At 48.5% G+C, this 21,812-nt stretch overlaps 2 protein-coding genes across 3 annotated transcripts in view; both read right to left on the bottom strand.

Moving 5' to 3' along the window:
- Window positions 1-21,812, bottom strand: part of MAST1 (microtubule associated serine/threonine kinase 1) — a 38,051-nt gene that overhangs the window by 3,875 nt on the left and 12,364 nt on the right. For both annotated transcript variants that reach the window (XM_053585011.1, XM_053585010.1), the window contains 16 exons: window positions 20,098-20,258; window positions 19,908-19,983; window positions 19,526-19,735; window positions 15,353-15,454; window positions 15,135-15,267; window positions 14,987-15,054; window positions 9,827-9,909; window positions 9,529-9,737; window positions 3,083-3,221; window positions 2,849-2,981; window positions 2,545-2,710; window positions 2,333-2,434; window positions 2,036-2,158; window positions 1,369-1,478; window positions 523-701; window positions 199-446 (listed from right to left, as the gene is read on the bottom strand). In XM_053585011.1, coding sequence (XP_053440986.1) covers window positions 199-446; window positions 523-701; window positions 1,369-1,478; window positions 2,036-2,158; window positions 2,333-2,434; window positions 2,545-2,710; window positions 2,849-2,981; window positions 3,083-3,221; window positions 9,529-9,737; window positions 9,827-9,909; window positions 14,987-15,054; window positions 15,135-15,267; window positions 15,353-15,454; window positions 19,526-19,735; window positions 19,908-19,983; window positions 20,098-20,258 — 2,242 coding nt within the window. The remainder of the gene's footprint in view (window positions 1-198; window positions 447-522; window positions 702-1,368; window positions 1,479-2,035; window positions 2,159-2,332; window positions 2,435-2,544; window positions 2,711-2,848; window positions 2,982-3,082; window positions 3,222-9,528; window positions 9,738-9,826; window positions 9,910-14,986; window positions 15,055-15,134; window positions 15,268-15,352; window positions 15,455-19,525; window positions 19,736-19,907; window positions 19,984-20,097; window positions 20,259-21,812) is intronic.
- On the bottom strand, window positions 16,261-16,611 carry LOC128581814 (ADP-ribosylation factor-like protein 5A). Its single transcript, XM_053585083.1, has one exon. It carries the CDS (start codon window positions 16,609-16,611, stop codon window positions 16,261-16,263), a length of 351 nt encoding a protein of 116 aa, XP_053441058.1.

The raw sequence follows: 21,812 nt of genomic DNA, 5'->3' as shown, positions 1-21,812 counted from the left end.
CTGATCCAGAGAAGTAATCTTATCAGTTTGTATCACTGACTAAGCAGGGCAGCGGGGTGTTTCTATGTTAAGAATCTCACGTTGCAGAAGAGAATGTACTATTGAAAGATTTCATGTACATGAAATCTTGTCTAAACAGTATTAGCCTGTAGAATGCTCAATGTACGGTCACTGGGGAAGCGGGAAGAGGGCACTCACTGGCCTCCGGGTCCCCGGAGCTGGGGGTACCTTCCCCTTGAACCGCCTCTTTGTGGGCCCGAGCATCCAGCGAGTACTGGGGGTCGGAGCTGGGCCGAGGAGGCCTGCGCAGGCGGGCCTCATCCTCGTCCTCCTGGGGGGCGCTGAAGCGGCTGGGCTCCAGCAGCGCAGAGAAACGCCGGCGCGCACCCAATGGGGGACTGGCCTCCCCCTCCAGGAAACTGGCCTCAGACGCGGAGAAGCGCTTGCTGCATGGAAGGGGCGTGGTCAGAAGAGACAATCCTCTTTGGCCCCGCCCCCAAGCCCAGATGTTGCCCTGCTCACATCTCCGGGGAGCCCCCTCTCCAGGTCTTCTCACGCAGGGTCAGGCCGCCCAGTCCCTCCCGCTTGCCGGCCACCTTCTCCTCGGGACCCTTGGCGCTCGTCTCCCGCTTGCCGACTCCTGCTGTCGTTATGGGGGTCTTGGGCTCGTGCTGCGACAGCTGCTCCATACTGCTATACACCTGCAAAAGGGGGTAGGTGATGGTAGGAGGCAAATCCCTCCACACACACACCCCGTCCAACCCTTGCTCCCCAGCTAATCAACTTCCTGCCACTGAACCCTCTCAAATTGACCTCCACCGTTTGAGGCTGGGCTCCCCTTCTCCCAGTCCTGGTATACCCCCAACAATCTACAGTTCTTCAGCTCAGGTCCCATCCCATAAAATTAGAACCTGAATTTTATTCTAGGCTGCATCCCTACAATGCCCTGACAAATCAGCTCTCCACTTAACCCCATCTTCCCAGGACACCCCTCTGAACCTGTCTACCCTCACCTAGGCTAGGCCCCGCTCCCCTCTACAAGGTGCTCCTTTAAACAAGACCTTGCTTGGCTTAGCCCTGCCCCCATCCATTGCTCATCGCATCTCCACTCCCTGATCTCGTCCCTCCAAGGTTTAGCTCTGGCCCACTGTGGGCCTATCTGCACGACCGTAACAGTTCCAGTTAATTGCACTCAATGTCAAAGATCCGTCCCCTAGATCCCTACTGCTTCCCTACTGGCCTTGCCACTCCCAGATCCCCGTCCCCTCAATAACTTCCAACTCTTGAGACCTCCAGCAACCCGCTCCCACAGCCTCTCCAGACCCCGCCCCCCAGTCTCGCTCCGCCCCAAGCCTAGCCTTGGCCCACCTTGCTGAAGCGGGGTGAGCAGGAGGAGAACTGGCGGATCTCCACTGGCTCCTCCTCCGTGGTGTCGTCCTCGTCGTAGGAGTTCACATGGTGATACCTGTCTGAGCGGGCTAGAGAGGGGGCGTGAGCCCTGATTGTGGGCACAGGTCCATTTCAGATCACATCCCCACGGGAGCCTACTCTTGGTTCAAACCAGGACCGTAGGTGAAGCCATTCCCTTGCCTCATTGTCCTACCTAATTCAGGTTCATTCCCCAGATGGAGCCCTTTCCTTCTCAGATGCCCTGTCTAGCTCCGCCTCCAGGATGGTCACCCCCACCACCACCACCTACAGCGCTCTGCTTCCCTGGCTCTGCTTCAGATTAGCCCACGCCCCTCTTCTTCTCAATCCTGGCACCGTCCTCCCTACCAGACTCAGGCCCAACCTCAGAACTTCACCCATGTGCAGGCCCCACATTTATCCCAACACGTTTCTTACCTAACTTAACCTGATCCCCGCCCTATTGCAAACAGGCTCCCCATTGCCACGTCCTGCGCAGACCGCGCACCCGCCATGACTCAGCCCTCTCCTCAAGGCGTCGGACGTGTACCTAGCCCAGATCTTAGCCTAAAGACCCTCTCCCTGGATGCCACACTCGACCCAGGCCCTGCCTCGTGTCCCTGCTCACTGTCAAAGTAGCTAGTGTCATCTTCTGACTCTAGGTGGGGGATGAACTCGGCCTTCTGCCTCAGCAACCCTGTCCAGTCCAGATGTCGAAAGAAACTGTGCTGCTTCACTTCAAAGGCACCGCCTGGGAAAGAAGGATTCAAACAACAGCTGATGGCCAGCGCAGCATCCCCTCTCCCCCACTTTCTGTCTTCTGCTCCAGACCACAGCACAGGCCAGGCCTGAGGTTATGGAGTTCTCCCTCCCACCAACAGATGGGCCTCCAGCCTTCAGCTCCACTGCACTGGAGACCCCTTACCTGCCCCAAGCCGGAGAAGGGGGTTAGTCTGCAGGAGACTGGATATCAGGAGCTGGGCATCTGTGGGCAGGGCCTCATCCCCCTCTGGCCACAGGATGTCATCTGCAAAGCAGAGCAGGACTGGGGGTCACTTTTGGAATCTATGGGTCCCTGGTCTGCCTCCACTCCCCCATGCATCCCACCTTCTGCCTGTCCACTGCAAAGGTGCCTACCACTGATGACCTGTCCAAAGAGCTCTTCTGGTGTGTCTCCAAAGAAAGGCACGCAGCCCACGAGGAACTCGTAGAGAATGATCCCCATGGCCCACCAGTCCACTGGCTTGCCGTAGCCCTGGCGTAGGATGACCTCGGGTGCGATGTATTCTGGGGTCCCACACACCTGGGGGCAGGCAATCAGCCTGCGCCCTGGCTGCAGGAGGGGCCTCCAAGAAGAGCTGTGCCCCCCACCAGGCTCTGGGCCTCTGAAGTCCTGCCAGGTCATTCCACCCGCAGCGACCCCCCGCGCCCGCACACACACCTGTTTGTCTAGGAATTCCCGGGCGTCCTTCTCAATGTGACCTTCATACAAGTTGGTGGTTAGGCTCATAAGTCCCATCTTGGAAAGGCCAAAATCCGTGAGTTTGATATGACCCATGGAGGTGATGAGGAGGCTGCAGACATGGCCAAGGGTCTCAGAGGCCAAGCCCTTCTACTTTATCCCTGGGCTTTCCAAGGGGGCAGGGAAAGAGTGAAGGGAAAAGTAAAAGCTCACTTGTCAGGCTTGAGGTCACGGTGCACGATGCCATAGTTGTGCAGGTACTCCAAAGCCAGCACTGTCTCAGCGAAGTACATGCGGGCCATCTCCACTGGCAGTGCCCCAATATTCTTCAGCAGGGTTGCACAGTCACCACCTACAGGCCAGAGAACCCACCCATGGAAGAGGATGGTAAATCCAAGCCAGAATCAGGCACTGAACATGGTAGCACCAAGCTCTCACGTTACATTGAACCCATTTTACAGAAGGAAAATTGAGGCCCAGGAGCTTCACTCTCCTCAGGTCACATAGTAGTTGCCCTCTACTAGATTTCTCTTCTCCTTTTAGCCATCCTCCAAAGTTAGTATGATTAGCTTTTTCTTTCCTTTTTTTTTTCTTTCTTTCTTTTATTTTGGAGACAGAGTCTCTATCTGTTACCCAGGCCAGAGTGCTAGAGTGCAGTGGCACAATCATAGTTCACTGCAGCCTTGAACTCCTGGACTCAAGCTATTATCATTTTGCTTCAGCATCCAGAGTATCTGGGATAACAAGTGCATGCCACCAAATCCAGCTAATATTTGTAATTGCTGTGTTGTCGAGGCTGGTCTCAAACTCCTGGAATGAGCCACCACTCCAATACTGATTAGGCTTTTTTTGGAGACAGAATCTCACTCTGTTGCCCCAGGCTAGAGTGCAGTGGCATCAGCCTAGCTTACAACAAACTCCAACTCCTGGGCTCAAGCAATCCTCCTGCCTCAGCCTCCTGAGTAGCTAGGACTACAGGCCCCCACCACCACAATGCTCAGCTAATTTTTTTTTCTGAGACAGAGTCTCAAGCTGTCACCTTGGGTAGAGTGCTGTGGCGTCATAGCTCATAGCAACCTCCAACTCTTGGGCTCAAACTATCCTCTTGCCTCAGTTTTTCTTTTTCTTTTTTTTTTTCTTTGAGATGGAGTTTCACTTTGTCACCCTTGGTAGAGTGACATGGCGTCATAGCTCACAGCAATCTCAAACTCCTGGGCTTAAGTGATTCTCTTGCCTTAGCCTTCCAAGTGCTGGGATTACAGGTGTGAGCCACCTTGCCTGGAAGTTTTTCTATTTTTAGTAGAGAAAGGGTCTTGCTTTTGCTCAGGCTGGTCTCAAACTCATGAGCTCAAGCAATCCACCCACCTCTGCCTTCCAGAGTGGTAGGATTACAGGCATGAGTCACTGCACCTGGCTTAATTTTTCTATTTTTATTAGAAACAGGTTTCACTCTTGCTCAGGCTGGTCCCAAACTCCTGAGCTTAAGAAATCCTCCCAACTCAGCCTTCTAGAGTGCCAGGATTGCATGCACTACCTGGCCAAGTGATTAGCGCATGTTAAACACAAAAGGATGGAGACTCAGAGAGAGGTTATCAGGTCACACAGGGACTTGTTAGTGAAAGTGAGATTTAGTTGGGACTAAAGTCTGTCTGCTTATCCCTTATATCTAAGAGCAGAGCCTTTGGTTTCCTGGCATCTAAACCTTGAGGATCAGGGGCCTGAAAATGCATATTTTTGGTCTCCACCAGATTTACTGGAAGTAACACTAGTATTTTGGTTTTCCCAATATCCATTCCCCTTTCTTTTTCCTTCAAAGGCTATATTTCCTTTTGGGTTGCTCCAGTGAGGCCACTCTCAGAATTTTCCTTTTTTCTGTAAGGATTGCTATACTTCTAGGATGTAAGTTGAGCCCTGCCAGATGGCAAACTTTCTATATCAGGGCTTGTCTAGAGGGAAGCCTACACATAGAAGAGCAGAGTCAAGAAATGGAGAGATCTTTAATGGTATGGTTCGAGCATCTGGTATGGTGCTCGAACCATGGTATGGTACAGCTATTCCTGAAGGTGATGTTGATTTTTTCCAATCACATGAGCCAATACATCTCTTTCTCTCTTTTTTCTGTTCTCTTTTCTACCAGGTTTAGCTGGTTTTCAGAAACTGACAAATCAGACTCTCTGAAGGTGGGCTCTTGGAATCTGCATTTGAGTACACCTATAGTGTACTCAACTCACCCCAGAGGTCCTGATTCTGCTCCATTCTCTCTTCCTTCACTATGACCCTGAACTAGAGCAGTCACATCCCCTCTGGTCTCCCTTCTTCTGCCTTGCCCACAGCAGCAAAACGGATTTTTTTGGTGGGGGGGGGACAGAGCCTCAAGCTGTCCCCCTGGGTAGAGTGCTGTAGCATCACAGCTCACAGCAACCTCCAACTTCTGGGCTCAAGCGATTCTCCTGCTTCCGCCTCCCAAGTAGCTGGGACTACAGGTGCCCACCACAATGCCCGGCTATATTTTAGTTGCAGCTGTCATCGTTGCTTGGCGGGTCCAGACTGGACTCAAACCCACCAGCTTAGGTGTATGTGGCTGGCGCCTTAGCCACTTGAGCCACAAGCACCGAGCCAAAAAAATGAATTTTCTTAAAACATAAATCAGACCATGTTAACCCTGCCTAAAATTGTTCAGTGGCTTCCTGTTTTACTGAGTATGAAATCTGAAGCCATTCCAGGCTCTGGAAGGCCCTGCATGCTCAGCCCCACCAGCTTCCTCCCTCCTCATCTCCTCTCCCTCAGTCACTGGGCTCAAGCTCTACTGTCTTCCTGGCAGCTCCTCCAAATTCAAACACATCGTCACCTAAGAGACTTTGCACTAAGGAGTCACTTTTTTCTGGTGGACAGAGAGGACCCCTGCCCACCTACATCTCCACTGCTTCCTCTAGCCTGCTGGTCCTCATGTCCTCATTATGTGAAATGTTCTTGTCTCCCTTGGCGTTCACTTATTGTCTGTCTACACAGACTGGAATGTAGCCTCCATGAGGGAGAGTTGTGTCTGTCTGTCTGAACCCCACTGTGCCACCAGTGCCTATCACAGCATGTGACATAAGGGAAATAATGAGGGACTACTTGTTGAATGAATGGAGGGTTGATGAAGGCTTGGGAGTAGCATAATAGTGGCCCCATGAGAGTGTGTGTGTGCCCCAATAACTAAGGGATGTGTGTGTTTGGCCAATGGATGGAGTAATGGCTGGGTGAATACATGCATGAATGGATAGATGAAAAATAACACATATATGGATCGATAGTTGGATAGGTGGATAAATAGATGAATAGATAAACTGATACAGTTGGCTAGCTAATTAGATAGATAGATAGGTAGATAGATATGGATAAATTAGAGATAGATAAATAAGAAGAATGCTAGAATAAAGGTTTAGATGAATGAACAAAATAGTAATAGAAGGATAGATGATGGTTTAATAAATAGATAAACAGGCTGTAAGCAGTGGCTCATGCCTATAATCCCAGCACTTCAAGAGGCTGAGGTGGGAGGACTGCTGGAGCCCAGGAGTTCAAAACCAGTCTGAGCAACAAAGCAAGACTCTGTAACTACAAAAACAAAACAAAACTGAGAATGGTGGTGTGCGCCCATAGTCCCTGACACTTGGGAGGCTGAGGAAAGAGGATCAACTGAGCCAAGGAGTTTAAGGATGCAGTGAGTGAGGGCAGGGCCACTGCATTCCAGCCTGAGGAACAGAATGATAACCTGTCTCAAAAAAAAAAAAAAAAAAAAAAAGGCTCAGCACCCATAGCTCAGTGGTAAGGGTGCCTGCCACATACAACAGAGCTGGCAGGTTCAAACCCGGCCCAGGCCTGCTAAACAACAATGACAACTACAACAACAACAACAAAAAATAGCTGGGCATTGTGGCGGGCATCTGCAGCCCCAGCTACTTGGGAGGCTGAGGCAAGAGAATCACTTGAGCCCACGAGTTTGAGGTTGCTATGACGCTACAGCACTCTACCGAGGGCAACACAGTGAGACTCTATTTCAAAGAAACAAACAAACAGGCTCGGCACTTATAGCTCAGCAGCTAGGACTCCAGCAACATACACTGGAGCTGGTGGGTTCGAATCCAGCCCAGGCTTGCCAAACAATGACAACTACAATCAAAAAATAGCCAGGGCTTAGCATCTGTGGCTCAAGTGGCTAAGGCACCAGCCACATACACCTGAGCTGTCAGGTTCGAATCCAGCCTGGGCCCACCAAACAACAATGATGGCTGCAACCAAAAAATAGCCGGGTGTTGTGGCGGGCGCCTGTAGTTCCAGCTACTTGGGAGGTGGAGGCAGGAGACTCGCTTGAGCCCAGGAGTTGGAGGATGCTGTGAGCTGTGATGCCACCGAACTCTACCCAGGGTGACAGCTTGAGGCTCTGTCTCAAAAAAAAAAAATAGCTGGGCGTTGTGGTAGGTGCCTGTAGTCCCAGCTACTTGAGAGGCTGAGGTAAGAGAATCGCTTAAGCCCAAGAGTTTGAGGTTGCGGTGAGCTGTGAAACCATAGCACTCTACCGAGGGTGACATAATGAGACTCTGTCTCAAAAAATAAAAAAGCCTGGGCGGCACCTGTGGCTCAGCAGGTAGGGCGCCGGCCCCATATGCCGAGGGTGGCAGGTTCAAACCCAGCGCCGGCCAAACTGCAACAAAAAAATAGCGGGCGTTGTGGCGTGCGCCTGTAGTCCCAGATACTTGGGAGGCTGAGTCAGGAGAATCGCCTGAGCCCAAGGATTTGGAGGTTGCTGTGAGCTGTGTGATGCCACGGCACTCTACCGAGGGTGATAAGGTAAGACTCTGACTCTACAAAAAAAATAAATAAACAAAAAATAAAAAAGATTAATAGATACAGACAAATTGATGGAGGGGGAATGAGTAGATGGATAAACAGATGAATGAATGAAGGGATAAATATATTAAAAGATGGATGGTTGAAAAATAGATGTATAATACAGAGTGAACCCTAACATAAACTATGGACTTTAGTTAGTAATAATGTATCATTATCAGTTTATCAATTGTAACAAATTCACCATACTAATAGAAGATGTAAATAGGATAAGAGGAGAGGGGTCTGTGAGAATGCTTGGTACTTTCAGATCAATTTTCTTTCTTTCTTCTTTTTTTTTTTTTGAGACACAGTCTCACTTGGTTGCCCTTGGTAGAATGCTGTGGTGTCACAGCTCACAGCAACCTCAAACTCTTGAGCTCAGGTAATTCTCTTGCCTCAGCCTCCCAAGTAGCTGGGACTATGGATGCCTGCCACAACTCCCAGCTATTTTTAGAGACAGGGTCTCACTCTTACTAGGGCTGGTCTTGAGCTCCTGAGCTAAAGCAATCGGCCCACCTCGGCCTCCCAAGTGCTGAAATTACAGGTGTGAGCCACTGAGCCTGGCCTGATCAATTTTTCTGTAAACTTAAAATTTCTTTTTAAAAAGGGAATTTTAGGAGCCAGGGGTGGTGGCTCACACCTGTAATCCCAACACTCTGGGAGGCGAAGGTGAGTGGACTACCTGAGCTCAAGAGTTTGAGATGAACCTGAGCCAGAGCAAGACCCCGTCTCTAAACATATCCAGGCATTGTGATGGGTGCCTGTAGTCCTAGCTACTTGGGAGGCTGAGGCTAGAGGATCACTTGAACCCAAGAGTTTGAGGTCGTTGTGAGCTGTGACACCATGGCACTCTACCAAGGGCAACAAACTGAGATTCTGTCTCAAAAAAAAAAAAAGAGATTTCCATTAATTTTTAAAAATAGATGTATAATGAGTAAACAGATATATGGATGGACAAACAAAGGACAGTAACAAAGACAAATGGGGGCAGCTCCTGTGGCTCAAGGAGTAGGGCACTGGCCCCATATACCAGAGGTGGTGGGTTCAAACCCAGCCCCAGCCAAAAAAAAAAAAACTGCAAAAAAAAAAAAAACAAAGACAGGGCAGAGCCTGTGGCTCAAGGAGTAGGGCGCCGGTCCCATATGCCGGAGGTGGCAGGTTCAAACCTAGCCCCGGCCAAAAACCACAAAAAAAAATAAAAATAAAAAACAAAGACAAATGGATGGAGAGATAAACTAATAAATAAGGTGCATGGATATATGGATTAGCGAATGAATAGATGGAAGGATGTATGAATGAAAAATGGATGGAAATGGATAATTGAATGGATCTATCTACATTGAATGAAATGAAAAACAGGTAGATAAATCAATAACTGGAGAAATAGGCTGGGCGCTGTAGCATAATGCTTAGGCCACCGGCCACATGCTCCGGGGCTGGTGAGTTTGAACCTGGCTCTGGCCTGCCAAACAAACAAACAAACAAACAAAAACAGCGGGCTATTAGGAAAGCTGAGGCAAGAGAATCACTTGAGCCCAAGAGTTGGAGGTTGCTGTGAGCTATGATGCCACTGTACTCTACTGAGGGTGACAAAGTGAGACTTTCTCAATTAAAAAATAAATAAATTACTGGATAAATACATAGATCAATGATTGATAAATAAATAGGTGGATAAGCATACAGGCAGATAATCAATATGGTGACTATGGCTCTGGTGGGTCACTCAGCAGCCCTGAGTAGCATGGATCTACCCATCTTCCCTGCAGCCCCTTGGGCAGCCACACCTTCCACATATTCCATGACCATGCACAAGTGGCGCCGAGTCTCGAAGGAGCAGAACATGCCAACCACAAAGGGGTTCTCAGCAAAGGTGAGGATGTCACGCTCTACGAAGGCCTGCTGGATCTGGTTGCGCAGGATCAAGTTCTGCTTGTTGATCTTTTTCATGGCAAAGCGCTGCCGTGTTTCACGATGCCGAACCAGGTAGACAGCACTGCAGGGGGAGAGAGTGAGGACCGGCCATCACCTCCGAGACACCCAGCCTCCACCACTTCCCCCCCGCCAGAGCCCCGGGTGGCTCACCCGTAGGCACCGTTGCTTATGAGCTTGATGGTATCAAAGTCATTCTCCCCAGGTGGCTTCTTGCCCTTGGTGCTGCTGCGGCCCTTCAGGGAAAAGATGGAGACCATTATCATCATCATTATGAGAAAGGGACTCTTGTTATTCTATTTTACACATGGTGAAACTGAGGCACAGAGAGGGTGAGTGAGTCTTTCCTCCAAGCGCCAGAGTGAGAGAGAAACAAAGCCAGGACTTGAATCTAAGACTAACTCTGAAGACATACCCCTAACTTCTTCCATTAGAAAGACAGCAGAAAACCTACAAAATGGATCTTTACACAGAGAGAGAGAGAGAGATCCCGAAATCAGTAACAAAGACAAATGATTGAGAGCAAAAAGTAGGCACTGTATGTAAACGAGAGTTAGATTACTCAGCCTCACACGTAATGGCACAAGGCAAGTTACAACTACTACAAGATACCATTTCAGTACAGCAAGAACTGAAAGCATACTTGTAAGTATGTTTAAATAAATACTTGTACAATATCTTGTTAAATACTATAGATACCTATAGTTCACCTTTTCCAAGGTGAACTTTGGAGTGGAAAAAAACAATGGACAATGTGTACTATGTATTTCTGTGTTTAAAATGTGGCAAAATAAAACTATACAATCATATTTTGGGGATATAGAGCAATGGGGACAAAGGTGAGAGTAAGATTTTTCATGGTACATATTTCTTGAAAATTATTTTTATTTTTTTAGGGACAAAGAGATCTATTACATAGATATTATTCAAAAAATATCTATGACGGGGCTCAGCACTCATAGCACAGTGGTTACGGCACCAGCCATATACACTGAGCTGAACTACAATGACAACTGCAACAAAAATAGCTGGGTGTTGTGGTGGGCACTTGTAGTCCCAGCTACTCAGGAGGCTGGGGCAAGAGAATCGCTTAAACCCAAGGGTTTGAGGTTGCTGTGAGCTGTGACACCACAGAACTCTACTGAGGGCAACATAGTGAGATTCTGTTTCAAAAAAAAAAACCCAAAAAATGCTAAAATGAAAAAAAAATTAGCCGGGCATTGTGGCTGGTGCTGGTTGTCCCAGCTACTTGGGGGACTTGGAGGAGGAAGAGGGAGGAGAAGGAGAGGCAGGTTAACAGTCTTGGGTGGCACCTGTGGCTCAGTGAGTAAGGCACTGGCCCCATACACTGAGGGTGGGGTGTTCAAACCTGGCCCCAGCCAAACTGCAACAAAAAATAGCTGGGCATTGTGTCGGGCGCCTGTAGTCCCAGCTACTTGGGAGGATGAGGCAAGAGAATCACTTGAGCCCAAGAGCTGGAGATTGCTGTGAGCTGTGATGCCATAGCACTCTACTGAGGGTGACATAGTGAGACTCTGTCTCAAAAAAATAAATAAATAAAAGGCTCAGTGCCTGTAGCTCAGTGGCTAGGGCACCAGCCACGTACACTGGAGCTGCAGGTTCGAATTCAATCGGGACCTGCCAAACAACAGTGACAACTATGACTAAAAAGCCAGGCGTTGTGGTGGTGCCTATAGTCCCAGCTACTTGAGAGGCTGAGGCAAGAGAATCACTTAAGCCGAAGAGTTTGAGATTGATGTGTGCTGTGATGCCACGGCATCTACTGAGGGTGACAGCCTGAGACTCTGCCTCAAAAAAAAAAAAAAAAAATGATGATCTGGGCAGAGTGGCTCACATCTGTAATCCTAGCACTCTGGGAGGCCTAGATGGGAGCTCTTAAGCTCAGGAGTTCAAGACCAGCCTGATGCTGGGTGTGATGGCAGGTGCCTGTAGTCTCAGCTACTGGGGAAGCTGAAGCAAGTGGATTACTTGAGCCCAGGAGTTTGAGGTTGCTATGAGCCACAATCACAGCACTCTACCAAGGGTTATTAAGTGAAACTCTGTCTCGAAAAAAAAAAAAAAGACCAGCCTGAGCAAGAGTGAGACCCCATCTCTATTAAAAATAGAAAAATTAGCCAAACATCATGGCAAGCACCTGTAGTCCCAGTTATTTGGTAGAAGAATTGCTTGAACCCAGGAGTGTGAGATTGCTATGAGCTAGGCTGACACCATGGTATAATAGCCTGGAAAACAGGGTGAGACTCTGTATAAAAAAATATATAAATATGGGTGGCGCCTGTGGCTCAAGGAGTAGGGCGCCAGTCCCATATGCCGGAGGTGGCGGGTTCAAACCCAGCCCCGGCCAAAAAAACCACAAAAAAAAAAAAAAAAATATATATATATATATATATATATAAATAAATAAAGGCCAGGTATGGTAGTTCACACCTGTGATCGGAGCACTCTGGAAGGCCAAGGTGGGCAGATCTAGCTGGGCTTTGTGGTGGGTGCCTGTAGTCCCAGCTACTTGGGAGGCTGAGTCAAAAGAATCACTTGAGCCCACGAGTTTGAGGTTTTCTGTGAGCTATGACACCACCACACTCTACCTGTGGTGAAAAAGTGAGACTCTGTCTCAAAATAAATAAATAAATGAATGAATAAAAATAAAACCTATGGTGTATAAAAATATTGAAGTTATATGCTCCTAGGAATGCAGTTCCCCAAAAAACCTAACATGAAAAAATTGCATAGGGCTGGCATAGTAGCTCATGCCAATAACCCCCGCACTTGGGAGGCTGAGGGAAGTGGATTGCCTGAGCTCACAGGTTTGAGACTAGCCTGAGCCAGAGTGAGACTTTGTCTCTAAAAATAGCCAGGCATTGTGATGGGTACCTGTAGTCCCAGCTACCTGGGAGGCTAAGGCAAGAGAATAACTTAAGCCCAGGAGTTTGAGGTTGCTGTGAGCTCTGACATGATGCGCTCTGCCAAGGGTGACAAAGTGAGCCTCTGTCTCAAAAAAAAAAAAAAAAAAGGCATAACATTAGGAGAAATTGCTTAAAATTAGGATTTAACACATACAACACATCTCTCAAAGTATTAATCAGACAAAAAAATATGAATAGGGAGATGGAAGATTTGAATCACTCAATTAACAAATTTGGTTGAAGAAGTAATGTAAAATCCTATAAACAATAATTAGAGATAAATACCTTTTTAGAGTTTTAGACTTTTGAGTGATGTCATTCCATTACCTATTCAAAAAAATTAAACAAATGGCATGCATAGTGAGATTCTTTTTAAAAATATAAAGAAAAGACCTGTGTGTGTGTGTGTGTGAATGCACAGATACAATTTAAAACTTAAAACAAAGGTTACAAACACAAGTCCCTTCAGGGCCAGGTAGTCCAGGTGGAGACCATGGGTAATGGGAAGCAGGTGTTTGATACAACATAGTAGCCTCCACTTAGTGCCAGCTGGAGCTACCACAGTGTTGTCATAACTTCTGATTTTTTGAGGGAAGTCCCAAACCCAGATTTTGAGGCTAAAAGCTTCTGATTTTTATATTTTGCTTCAAAATTTTGAAAAACACTAGGCAGTTCAGAGAAAATAGATGTGTGGCCATGAGGGGAGGCCATCTCCACAAGACATCTGAATGAGCCAGTAAAGTGTGATTGCTCTGGGGGTAGGGTTAGAGCAATTTTCCCTGTGCTGAGCCACCATTGAAGCCAGTCAATTTTCTCAAAAGCCCATGCAGTGTTCTTCAATAAGTTACACACAGAACTATCATATGACCCAGCAATTCTACTCCTGGGTGCATACCAAAAAGAATTGAAAGGCTGGGCATGGTGGCTCACACCTGTAATCCTACCACTCTGGGAGGCTGAGGCAGGATTGCTTGAGCTCAGGAGTTTAAGACCAGCTTGAGCAAGAGTGAGACCTTGTTTCTACTAAAAATAGAAAAAAATAGCTGGGCATTGTGGTGGGCACCTATAAGTCCCAGCTACTTGGGAGGCTAAGGTAGAAAGACCCAGGAGTTTGAGGTTGGTGTGAGTTAGGCTGGTGCCAAGACACTCTAGCATGGGCAATAGACTAAGACTCCTCAAAAAACAAACAAATAACTGAAATCATACTTATAAATATGTTTAAAAATACTTGTACACAAATGCTCATAGTAGCACTATTCACAATAGACAAAAGATAGGCAAGCCAGTGGATGAACAGATAAACAAAATGTGGCCCATCTATACAATGGAATATTAATATTCAGCCATAAAAAGGAATTTAGCTCTGGTCCATGCTACAATGTGTGTGAATCTCAAAAACATTATGCTGAGTGAAATAAGCTAGACAGAAATCCACAGAGTAAATCAGTGGTTCTCAACCTGTGGGTCGCGACCCCCAAATGACCCTTTCACAGGGGTCGCCTAAATACATCCTGCATATCAGATATTTACATTACAATTCATAACAGTAGCAAAATTACAGTTATGATGGAGCAACGAAAATAATTTTATGGTTGGAGGTCACCACAACATGAGGAACTGTATTAAAGGATCGCAGCATTAGGAAGGTTGAGAACCTCTGGAGTAAATGACTCCATTTATATGAAATATATCCAAAATAGGAAAATCTATATATAGAGAAAGTTTATCAGTGGTTGCCAGGGGCTGAGGAGAGGGAGGAATGGAGAGTAGCTGCTTAATGAGTGTGAGGTTTCCTTTTGGGGTGATTTTTTTTTTTTTTTTTAATTAGAATCTCACTATGTCACCCTCGGTAGAGTGCCATGGTGTCACAGCTCACAGAAACCTCAAACTCTTGGACTTAAGCGATTCTCTTGCCTCAGCCTCCTGAGTAGCTGGGACTACAGGCACCCGCCACAACGCCCAGCTATTTTTTGATTGCAGTTGTCATTGTTGTTTATTTGCCCCAGGCTGGGCTTAAAGCTGCCAGCCTTGGTGTATGTGGCTGGCGCCCTCCTCACTGAGCTAATGGGCACCAAACCCTTTTGGGGTGATTTTTAAAAGTCTTAGAACTAAACAGATGCAATGGCTGTACAACATTGTGAATGCACTGCCACCAAATTATTCATTTTTAAATGGTTAAGCTGGTAAATTAAATTTTACATTATATATATTTTACCACAAAAAGGAAAAAGGCCATGGAACAAGAATTATTATTAATCCCATTTTGCAGATGGGGAAACTGAGGCTCAAAGGGTGAAACCACATAGCCTGAGGGCAAAGAGGAAAGATGTAAGCCCTGGACTGCCCACCCATGAACTTGAGAGCTTACTTCTGGGCCACATGGCCTTACCTCTGAGAGGTCGTCCTGCTCAGGGGTGTTGGATCCACCGCTATCTTGTTCCTCCTTGTGTACCACATCTAGGGAGGGATTGAGACTGAGTCTGGGCTGGGGTCCAGGTCTCCTCACACCTGGTCCCCCTGGGCCCACGAGCTGGCACCTGGAAAGGGGTCACGAGTGAGGCCAAGCTGGCGGATGATGTAGCGTGGGATGTCCGTCTTGACAAGGTGGCCCTCCTTGGCATGTCCCTCAGCTGCCTCCAGCAGGTGGTAAAACTCTTCTGGGTTGAATTCCTGCAGCAGGGTAGGAATGGGCTCGCAGAAAGCTCTAAGGAAATCCCACCCAACACTAGCCCCCCAGCCACACCAGCCTCCTCACCAGGCACTCCAGCAGCCTTGCTGGGCGAGAGATGATAATGAGCAACTTCTTCACCAGCTGAGTGACAAAGGCCACCTCCAAGCTCTCTGAGCGTTCATAGGCCTGGGGGGAGGGGGGAGAGCACAAGAGTGTGGAGCTCCAGGCACTCAGACTCAGCCAGGCCCCTCTTCCAGCCCCACAGGGTAGGCACTGCTGCAGTTGTCCTATTTTACAGATTAGAAAACTGATAAGCAGGACATACAGTAACAATAATGATGATAAAAATTATGATAAGGATAATAATGATAAATTATAATCATTACAGCAGAGTCCTAAAACTTACACTCATTCAATTCATCTTTTTTTTTTTCTTTGAGCAGAGTCTCAGCTACCTGGGAGGCTAAGGCAGAAGGATCTCTTGAGCCCAAGAGATTGAGGTTTGCTGTGAGCTATGATGATGCCACCGCACTCTATCCTGGGGCAACAGAGAGACTCCTCACTAGGCCCTGGGCTGTGAGCAGAGGGAGGGGGAGAGGGAAGAGAGTCTCAATTGAGCTTAAGCCCAAACCCAGTGCATAGCAGGGCATTGAGCTTTGAGGTGAGGGAGCCCCAGGGAGTGTGAACGGTCACCAGATCCTTTCTCAGGATGTTACTTCTGCTGTCTGCTCAGACCTGGAGCAGTTTAGTAGATGGGAATGCTAGCTACACAGTGTCCTGAGAGGATTCATTCATTCTGAGAAAAACACCTATCACAGCTTTAATAACTTACTTTTGAAAGAAATGAATAAGAAAGCAAATTGGAAGCTTTCAAGTAAAGTCCAGTACTTCATTTACATAAAGTCTATGAGAAGAGGTCAGTTGAGATCATCTAATCTTAAATCATGACATTGCCCATTCAAATCCTTGTCACAGTCCCTCCCAGTAAGAGCTCAGCAGGACTGGATGTGCTGCTGGTGATCTTTGATAAAAGTCAGCTTCAGAACCTGGGAGATTTCCTCTACAGTCAAGTGTTCTTTAACCTGTTGTTTATGAGCAAATATCAGCAATCCAGTTTTCCTGACATCCTTATGTGCTAACATTTTATAGAGTTCTTCTCTGGTTACAGAGGTCTTCTCTTGTCCACAAGAACTACACAACTCCAGGTCAATACAGTAAGTGTTCCAGGAAGAACAAAGAGATTCTTGGCCACCAATATTCCACATAAGGGAAAGTGTGTTATTAATAACTACCTCTTCTACATTACTTCCTATTGTAGGGGATGTATTCACATCTTCATCCATCAAAACTTGGTGTAGTATAATGTTTTCCCTGCATTATCCAGTCCAACAATAACTTTGTGTTCCTAGTGATCAAACAGTCTGTATATCCTGGTGAAGAGAATCCCCACATTTGGGCAGCAGAGACCCCCCTCCAGCCACTTGGGCTACCTGACTTCCCCTGGCTTAGGCTGTAGGTGAGGAAAGAGAGGGAGGCCAAGGCCCAGGACACTGCCTCCACATTGTCTACGATGAGCCTTGGTGGACACTGACCTCCCCAGCTCCTCTCGGGTGACAGCCTTTAATGACTCATTGACCATCTGACTTTCCTTGCTTCAGTCAAAACCCTGAACCCCCTTTAATGGAAACAAAGAATGTTCAAAGATGGTGGAAAGAACACCAATCAAAATGGAAGTGAAGTCAGTACCCTATTAGAAAACTTACTCCAGCTCAAAGAATTAAGTTGTTATCAGAATCAAAGCTCACTTTAGGAACCAGACCTCTGAAGCTAAAGGAAACCTTTCGAGCAACAAATACACTAAAATTGATGCTCCCAAGAAGAGTATTCTCTACCACACATACTTCCCCTGCTTGGCCTTCGTTAAAGGAAGACATTCTACTTAAGGAACCTAAGATGCAGTTGGTCTCTCCTTGGTCCCTCACCCAAAGTTTAGTCCAGTCTCTCTATTTTTTTTTTTTTTTTGAGACAGAGCCTCAATTTGTAGCCCTGGGTAGAGTGCCATCATTGTTATTTGGCGGTCCCGGGCTGGATTTGAACCCCCCAGCTAAGGTGTATATGGTTGGTGCCTTAGCTGCTTGAGCCACAGGAGCCGAGCCTTAGTCCAGTCTCTTTTTTTTTTTTGGTAGAGACAGAGTCTCACTGTACCGCCCTCGGGTAGAGTGCCGTGACATCACATGGCTCACAGCAACCTCCAACTCTTGGGCTTACGCGATTCTCTTGCCTCAGCCTCCCGAGCAGCTGGGACTACAGGCGCCCGCCACAACGCCCGGCTATTTTTTTTTTTGTTACAGTTTGGCCAGGGCTGGGTTTGAACCCGCCGCCCTCAGCATATGGGGCCGGCGCCCTACTCACTGAGCCACAGGCGCCGCCCAGTCCAGTCTCTTAAGATTACACATCATGGCAAATACATCTGAAAGGCCTCACCACAAGTATCAATAAAGCAAGTGTGAGAGTTAGATCTTTTTTTTTTTTTTTTGGTTTTTGGCCGGGGCTAGGTTTGAATCTGCCACCTCCGGCATATGGGACTGGCGCCCTACTCCTTGAGCCACAGGCACCGCCTGAGAGTTAGATCTTTTATATAAACCATTAAGTTTTATATTTTGGTGTATTTGCCTGACCCATGGTCAAAATTTATAACTGAAAATAAATAAATAAATAAATGGACTTAAACCCAGATCTGGAGCCAGGAACCTCTAGTCCTTGCTTACTTGGGAGGCTGAGGTGGGAGGACTGTTTGAGCACAGTAGTTCAAGTTCAACTTGGGGAACATAGCAAGATGCTATCTCTTAAAAAAAAAAAGCCAGGCTGGGCATGGTAGCTCACACCTGTAATCCCAGCACTCTGGGAGGCCAAGGCAGGTGGACTGATTGACCTCAGAAGTTCAAGACCAGCCTCAGCAAGAGTGAGACCCCCATCCCTAAAAATAGCTGGGTGTTGTGGTGGGCACCTACAGTCCCAGCTACTTGGGAGGCTGAGGCAAGAGAATCACTTAAGCCCAAGAGTTGGAGGTTGCTGTGAGTTGTGATGCCACAACATTCTACTGAAGGTGACAAAGTGAGACTGTCTCAAAAAAAAAAAAAAAAAGCCATATGCCAACCTGACACTAAAGTCCATAGTGACTAACATGCTGCCCTTCTTGCCTAGGTTGGGAGTCTGGAGCCCAGAGCCCCATATTCTCATCCCTGTGCCCTTATAACCTCATCTCACAATAGTGCTGTCACCTGGCTTCTGTGCTCCTGAAATTTTCCAGATGGGCTTCCTACCTCAGGGACTTTGCATATGCTGTTCCCTCTGCTTAATATACATTGCCCCCAGCTCTCTTCATACCTGCCTCCTACTCATTAGTCTTGTCCCAATTATCAATGTCATATCCTCCAGGGAGTCCTCCCTGGACCTTATAAGGGAGCTTCCGATACTCCATCCTTGCCATATCTCATTGCTCCGATACTCCATCCTTGCCATATCTCATTGCTTCATAACCCTGAGTGTTAGATGAAACCATCACGTTCCTTAATTTGTTTGTGTTTCTCATGTCTCTCACACTAGAACAACAGCCCAACAGGGCAGGAATATTTGTCTGGTTTGTTCACTGCCATGTCCCCGGTGCCCAGCACATAGTAGGTGTTCAATAAATGATATATCCATGACCATTAACTTTAATGGGGGCTCGCTCTTTCTTTCTCTCTCTCTCTTTCTTTCTGACAGTCTCACTAATATCCCCCTTGGTAGAATGCTGTGGAGTCACAGCTCACAGCAACCTCAAACTCCTGGGCTTAGGCGATTCTCCTGCCTCAGCCTCCCGAGTAGCTGGGACTACAGGCGCCTGCCACAACGCCCGGCTATTTTTTTGTTGCACTTTGGCCAGGGCCAGGTTCGAACCCGCCATCCTCGGTATATGGGGCCGGCGCCCCATTGGCGGCACCCAAGGTTTAAATTTTTAAATAGGGAGTGTCTAGGAAGCCCCGGAAAAGGTGACATTTGAGTAAGGACTTGAAGGAGGTGAGGGACGTTAAATTCCTACCTCCCCCATTAGACATAGGGCCAAAACCAGGTCCTTGTCTTCCTTTCACTCCTGAGCCCTGAACTCTGCACCAGCGCCTGGCAGGTGGCTCTCTCTGCACTGGTGCGGGGTAAAGATAGGAGTGGGGGCATTGGGCATGATTTCGGGTTACAGAGCCGGTCCCCGCGTGCACTCACGTCCTGCAGCAGCTTCTCCAAGTTCTCCTGCAATTCGTAGAAGTAGACGGTGGTGATAAGGCCGTCGCGGGACTTGGTCAGACAATCCCGGGCCAGCTCGATGATCTGGTGGTGGATGAAGCTGAGCACGCCGTCGGCCAGCGGCAACACGCTGTCAGGCTCGTAGGAGCGGGTGAAGTCGCGCAGTTTTTCTTCCATCTGCGCAGTGGCCTACGGGAGGGGCGGAGGCAGGGAGGGAGTGCCAGCGCCGTGTTGGGCCCAGAGGCTGAAGCCACCCGGAGCCTGCGCTGCGCGCACCGGCCGCCAGAAGACGCGCGGGGCTGAGGCGAGCGAGAGTCCCCGCCGCGGGGTCTCCCCGCCACCGCCGGGAGCCCAAACTCACCTTGGGGAACCTCTCTTTGTAGACATGGTTCATCATCACGATCTCGTTGTCGTAGGAGGAGGGGGATCGCCCCGGGCTGTGGGGGACAGAATCCCATCCTATTAGGCCCCCTGCCTCAGAGCCCACTTTATTCGCAGGGACAAGTCCTCAGACCGCCCACTGGGAGCGCGGGAGTGGGTTGCCTGCCCACCTGAGGCTCCGGGAGCGGGGCCGTACCGCCGGGGAGCGGCGACCGCCATCCTCATCCGTGATGCTCTCGGTACTGCCGAAGTGTTTGGAGAGGAAGTGGAGTTCGTCCACCGTGGGCTGGTAAGGCAGTTGGTGCAGGCGCTCCTGGGAGGAGCAGGATGACTGCGAAGAGGGGCGGGCCTGAGTCAGAGCCACCGCGGACCCCCACGAGCTGGACGCTGGCCTGGGACTCCAGGGGCTAATGGGCTGCTTGGCAAGATTAGTATCCGGACCAGATTTTAAATCCTTAGATTCCAGGGCCCTGGCTGGGACTCCTGGCCACAGACAGGTGGCCAGGGATAGACACAGATGGGGACAGTGACACAGACATGGATGTGGTCAGAGAGAATGTGTTAAAACCTGAGTCAAGGCGGCGCCTGTGGCTCAGTCGGTAAGGCGCCGGCCCCATATACCGAGGGTGGCGGGTTCAAACCCGGCCCCGGCTGAACTGCAACCAAAAAATAGCTGGGCGTTGTGGCGGGCGCCTGTAGTCCCAGCTACTCGGGAGGCTGAGGCAAGAGAATCGCTTAAGCCCAGGAGTTGGAGGTTGCTGTGAGCTGTGTGACGCCACGGCACTCTACCAAGGGCCATAAAGTGAGACTCTGTCTCTAAAAAAAAAAAAACAAAAACAAAACCTGAGTCAAGTCGTGGCCCTCCGCTGATCATAACCGTCCATGGCTCCCACCTTACACAGGATGAACACCTGAATCCTGCCAGACGCAAGGTCCTGCTCTGTGTGTCCCTGCCTTCCTGCCATCACCTGTTTACCCCCAGCTTGCTTGCTCTGCTCTGGCTGCACTGGCGTCCTTGAGGGTCCTTGAACAAGCCAGGCCTTTGCACTGGCTATTCCCTCTGCTTGGAACGCATCTACTATGGATTACTCCACTTACTACAAAGTTTTGCTTAAATAACACCCCTCAAAGAACCCTCTGAAGACACACTCATCATTTTTTTTTTTTTTGAGACATAGTCACCATGTCGCACTCGGTAGAGTGCTGTGGCATCACAGCCCACAAGCAACCTCTAGCTCTTGGGCTCAGGCGATTCTCTTGCCTCAGCCTCCTAAGCAGCTGGGACCACAGGTGCCTTGCCACAACACCCGGCTATTTTTGCCGGGCTTGAAAATGCCACCTTAGGTGTGTGTGGCTGGCGCCATAACCACTGTGCCATGGGCTCTGAGCCACACTCATCACTCTTTACCCCTACCCTGTCTAGTCTTCTCCTGCTTTATTTATCTCCTGACTGAGTTACTATATCTTTATTGGGGTTTTTTTCTTTTGTTTTGTTTTTTTTGAGACAGAGTCTCACTTTGTCACCCTTGGTAGAGTGCTGTGGCTTCATACCTTACAGCAACCTCCAACTCCTGGGCTTAAGCGATTCTCTTGCCTCAGCCTCCAGAGTAGCTGGGACTACAGGCACCCGCCACAACACCCGGCTATTTTTAGAGATGAGGTCTGGATCTGGCTCAGGCTGGTCTCCAACCTGTGCTCAGGCAATCCACCCACCTTGGCCTCTCAAGTGCTGGGATTACACAAACCACTGTGCCCAGCATCTTTTTTTTTTTTTAAGAGACATGGTCTCCCTCTGTTGCCCAGGCTGAGGAGCAGTGGTGAAATCATAGTTCACTGCAGCCTCAAACTCCTAGGCTCAAGCAATCCCCAGGATTATAGGCCTATG

Source organism: Nycticebus coucang, chromosome 3, assembly GCF_027406575.1.
Source record: "Nycticebus coucang isolate mNycCou1 chromosome 3, mNycCou1.pri, whole genome shotgun sequence".
Taxonomy (NCBI): Eukaryota; Metazoa; Chordata; class Mammalia; order Primates; family Lorisidae; genus Nycticebus; species Nycticebus coucang.
This window is presented reverse-complemented; position numbering and strand designations above follow the sequence as displayed.

Coding starts and splice junctions, on each gene's coding strand:
- LOC128581814 (XM_053585083.1), bottom strand. CDS start 16,611: ATGGATGAAGATGTGAATACATCCCCTACAATAGGAAGTAATGTAGAA.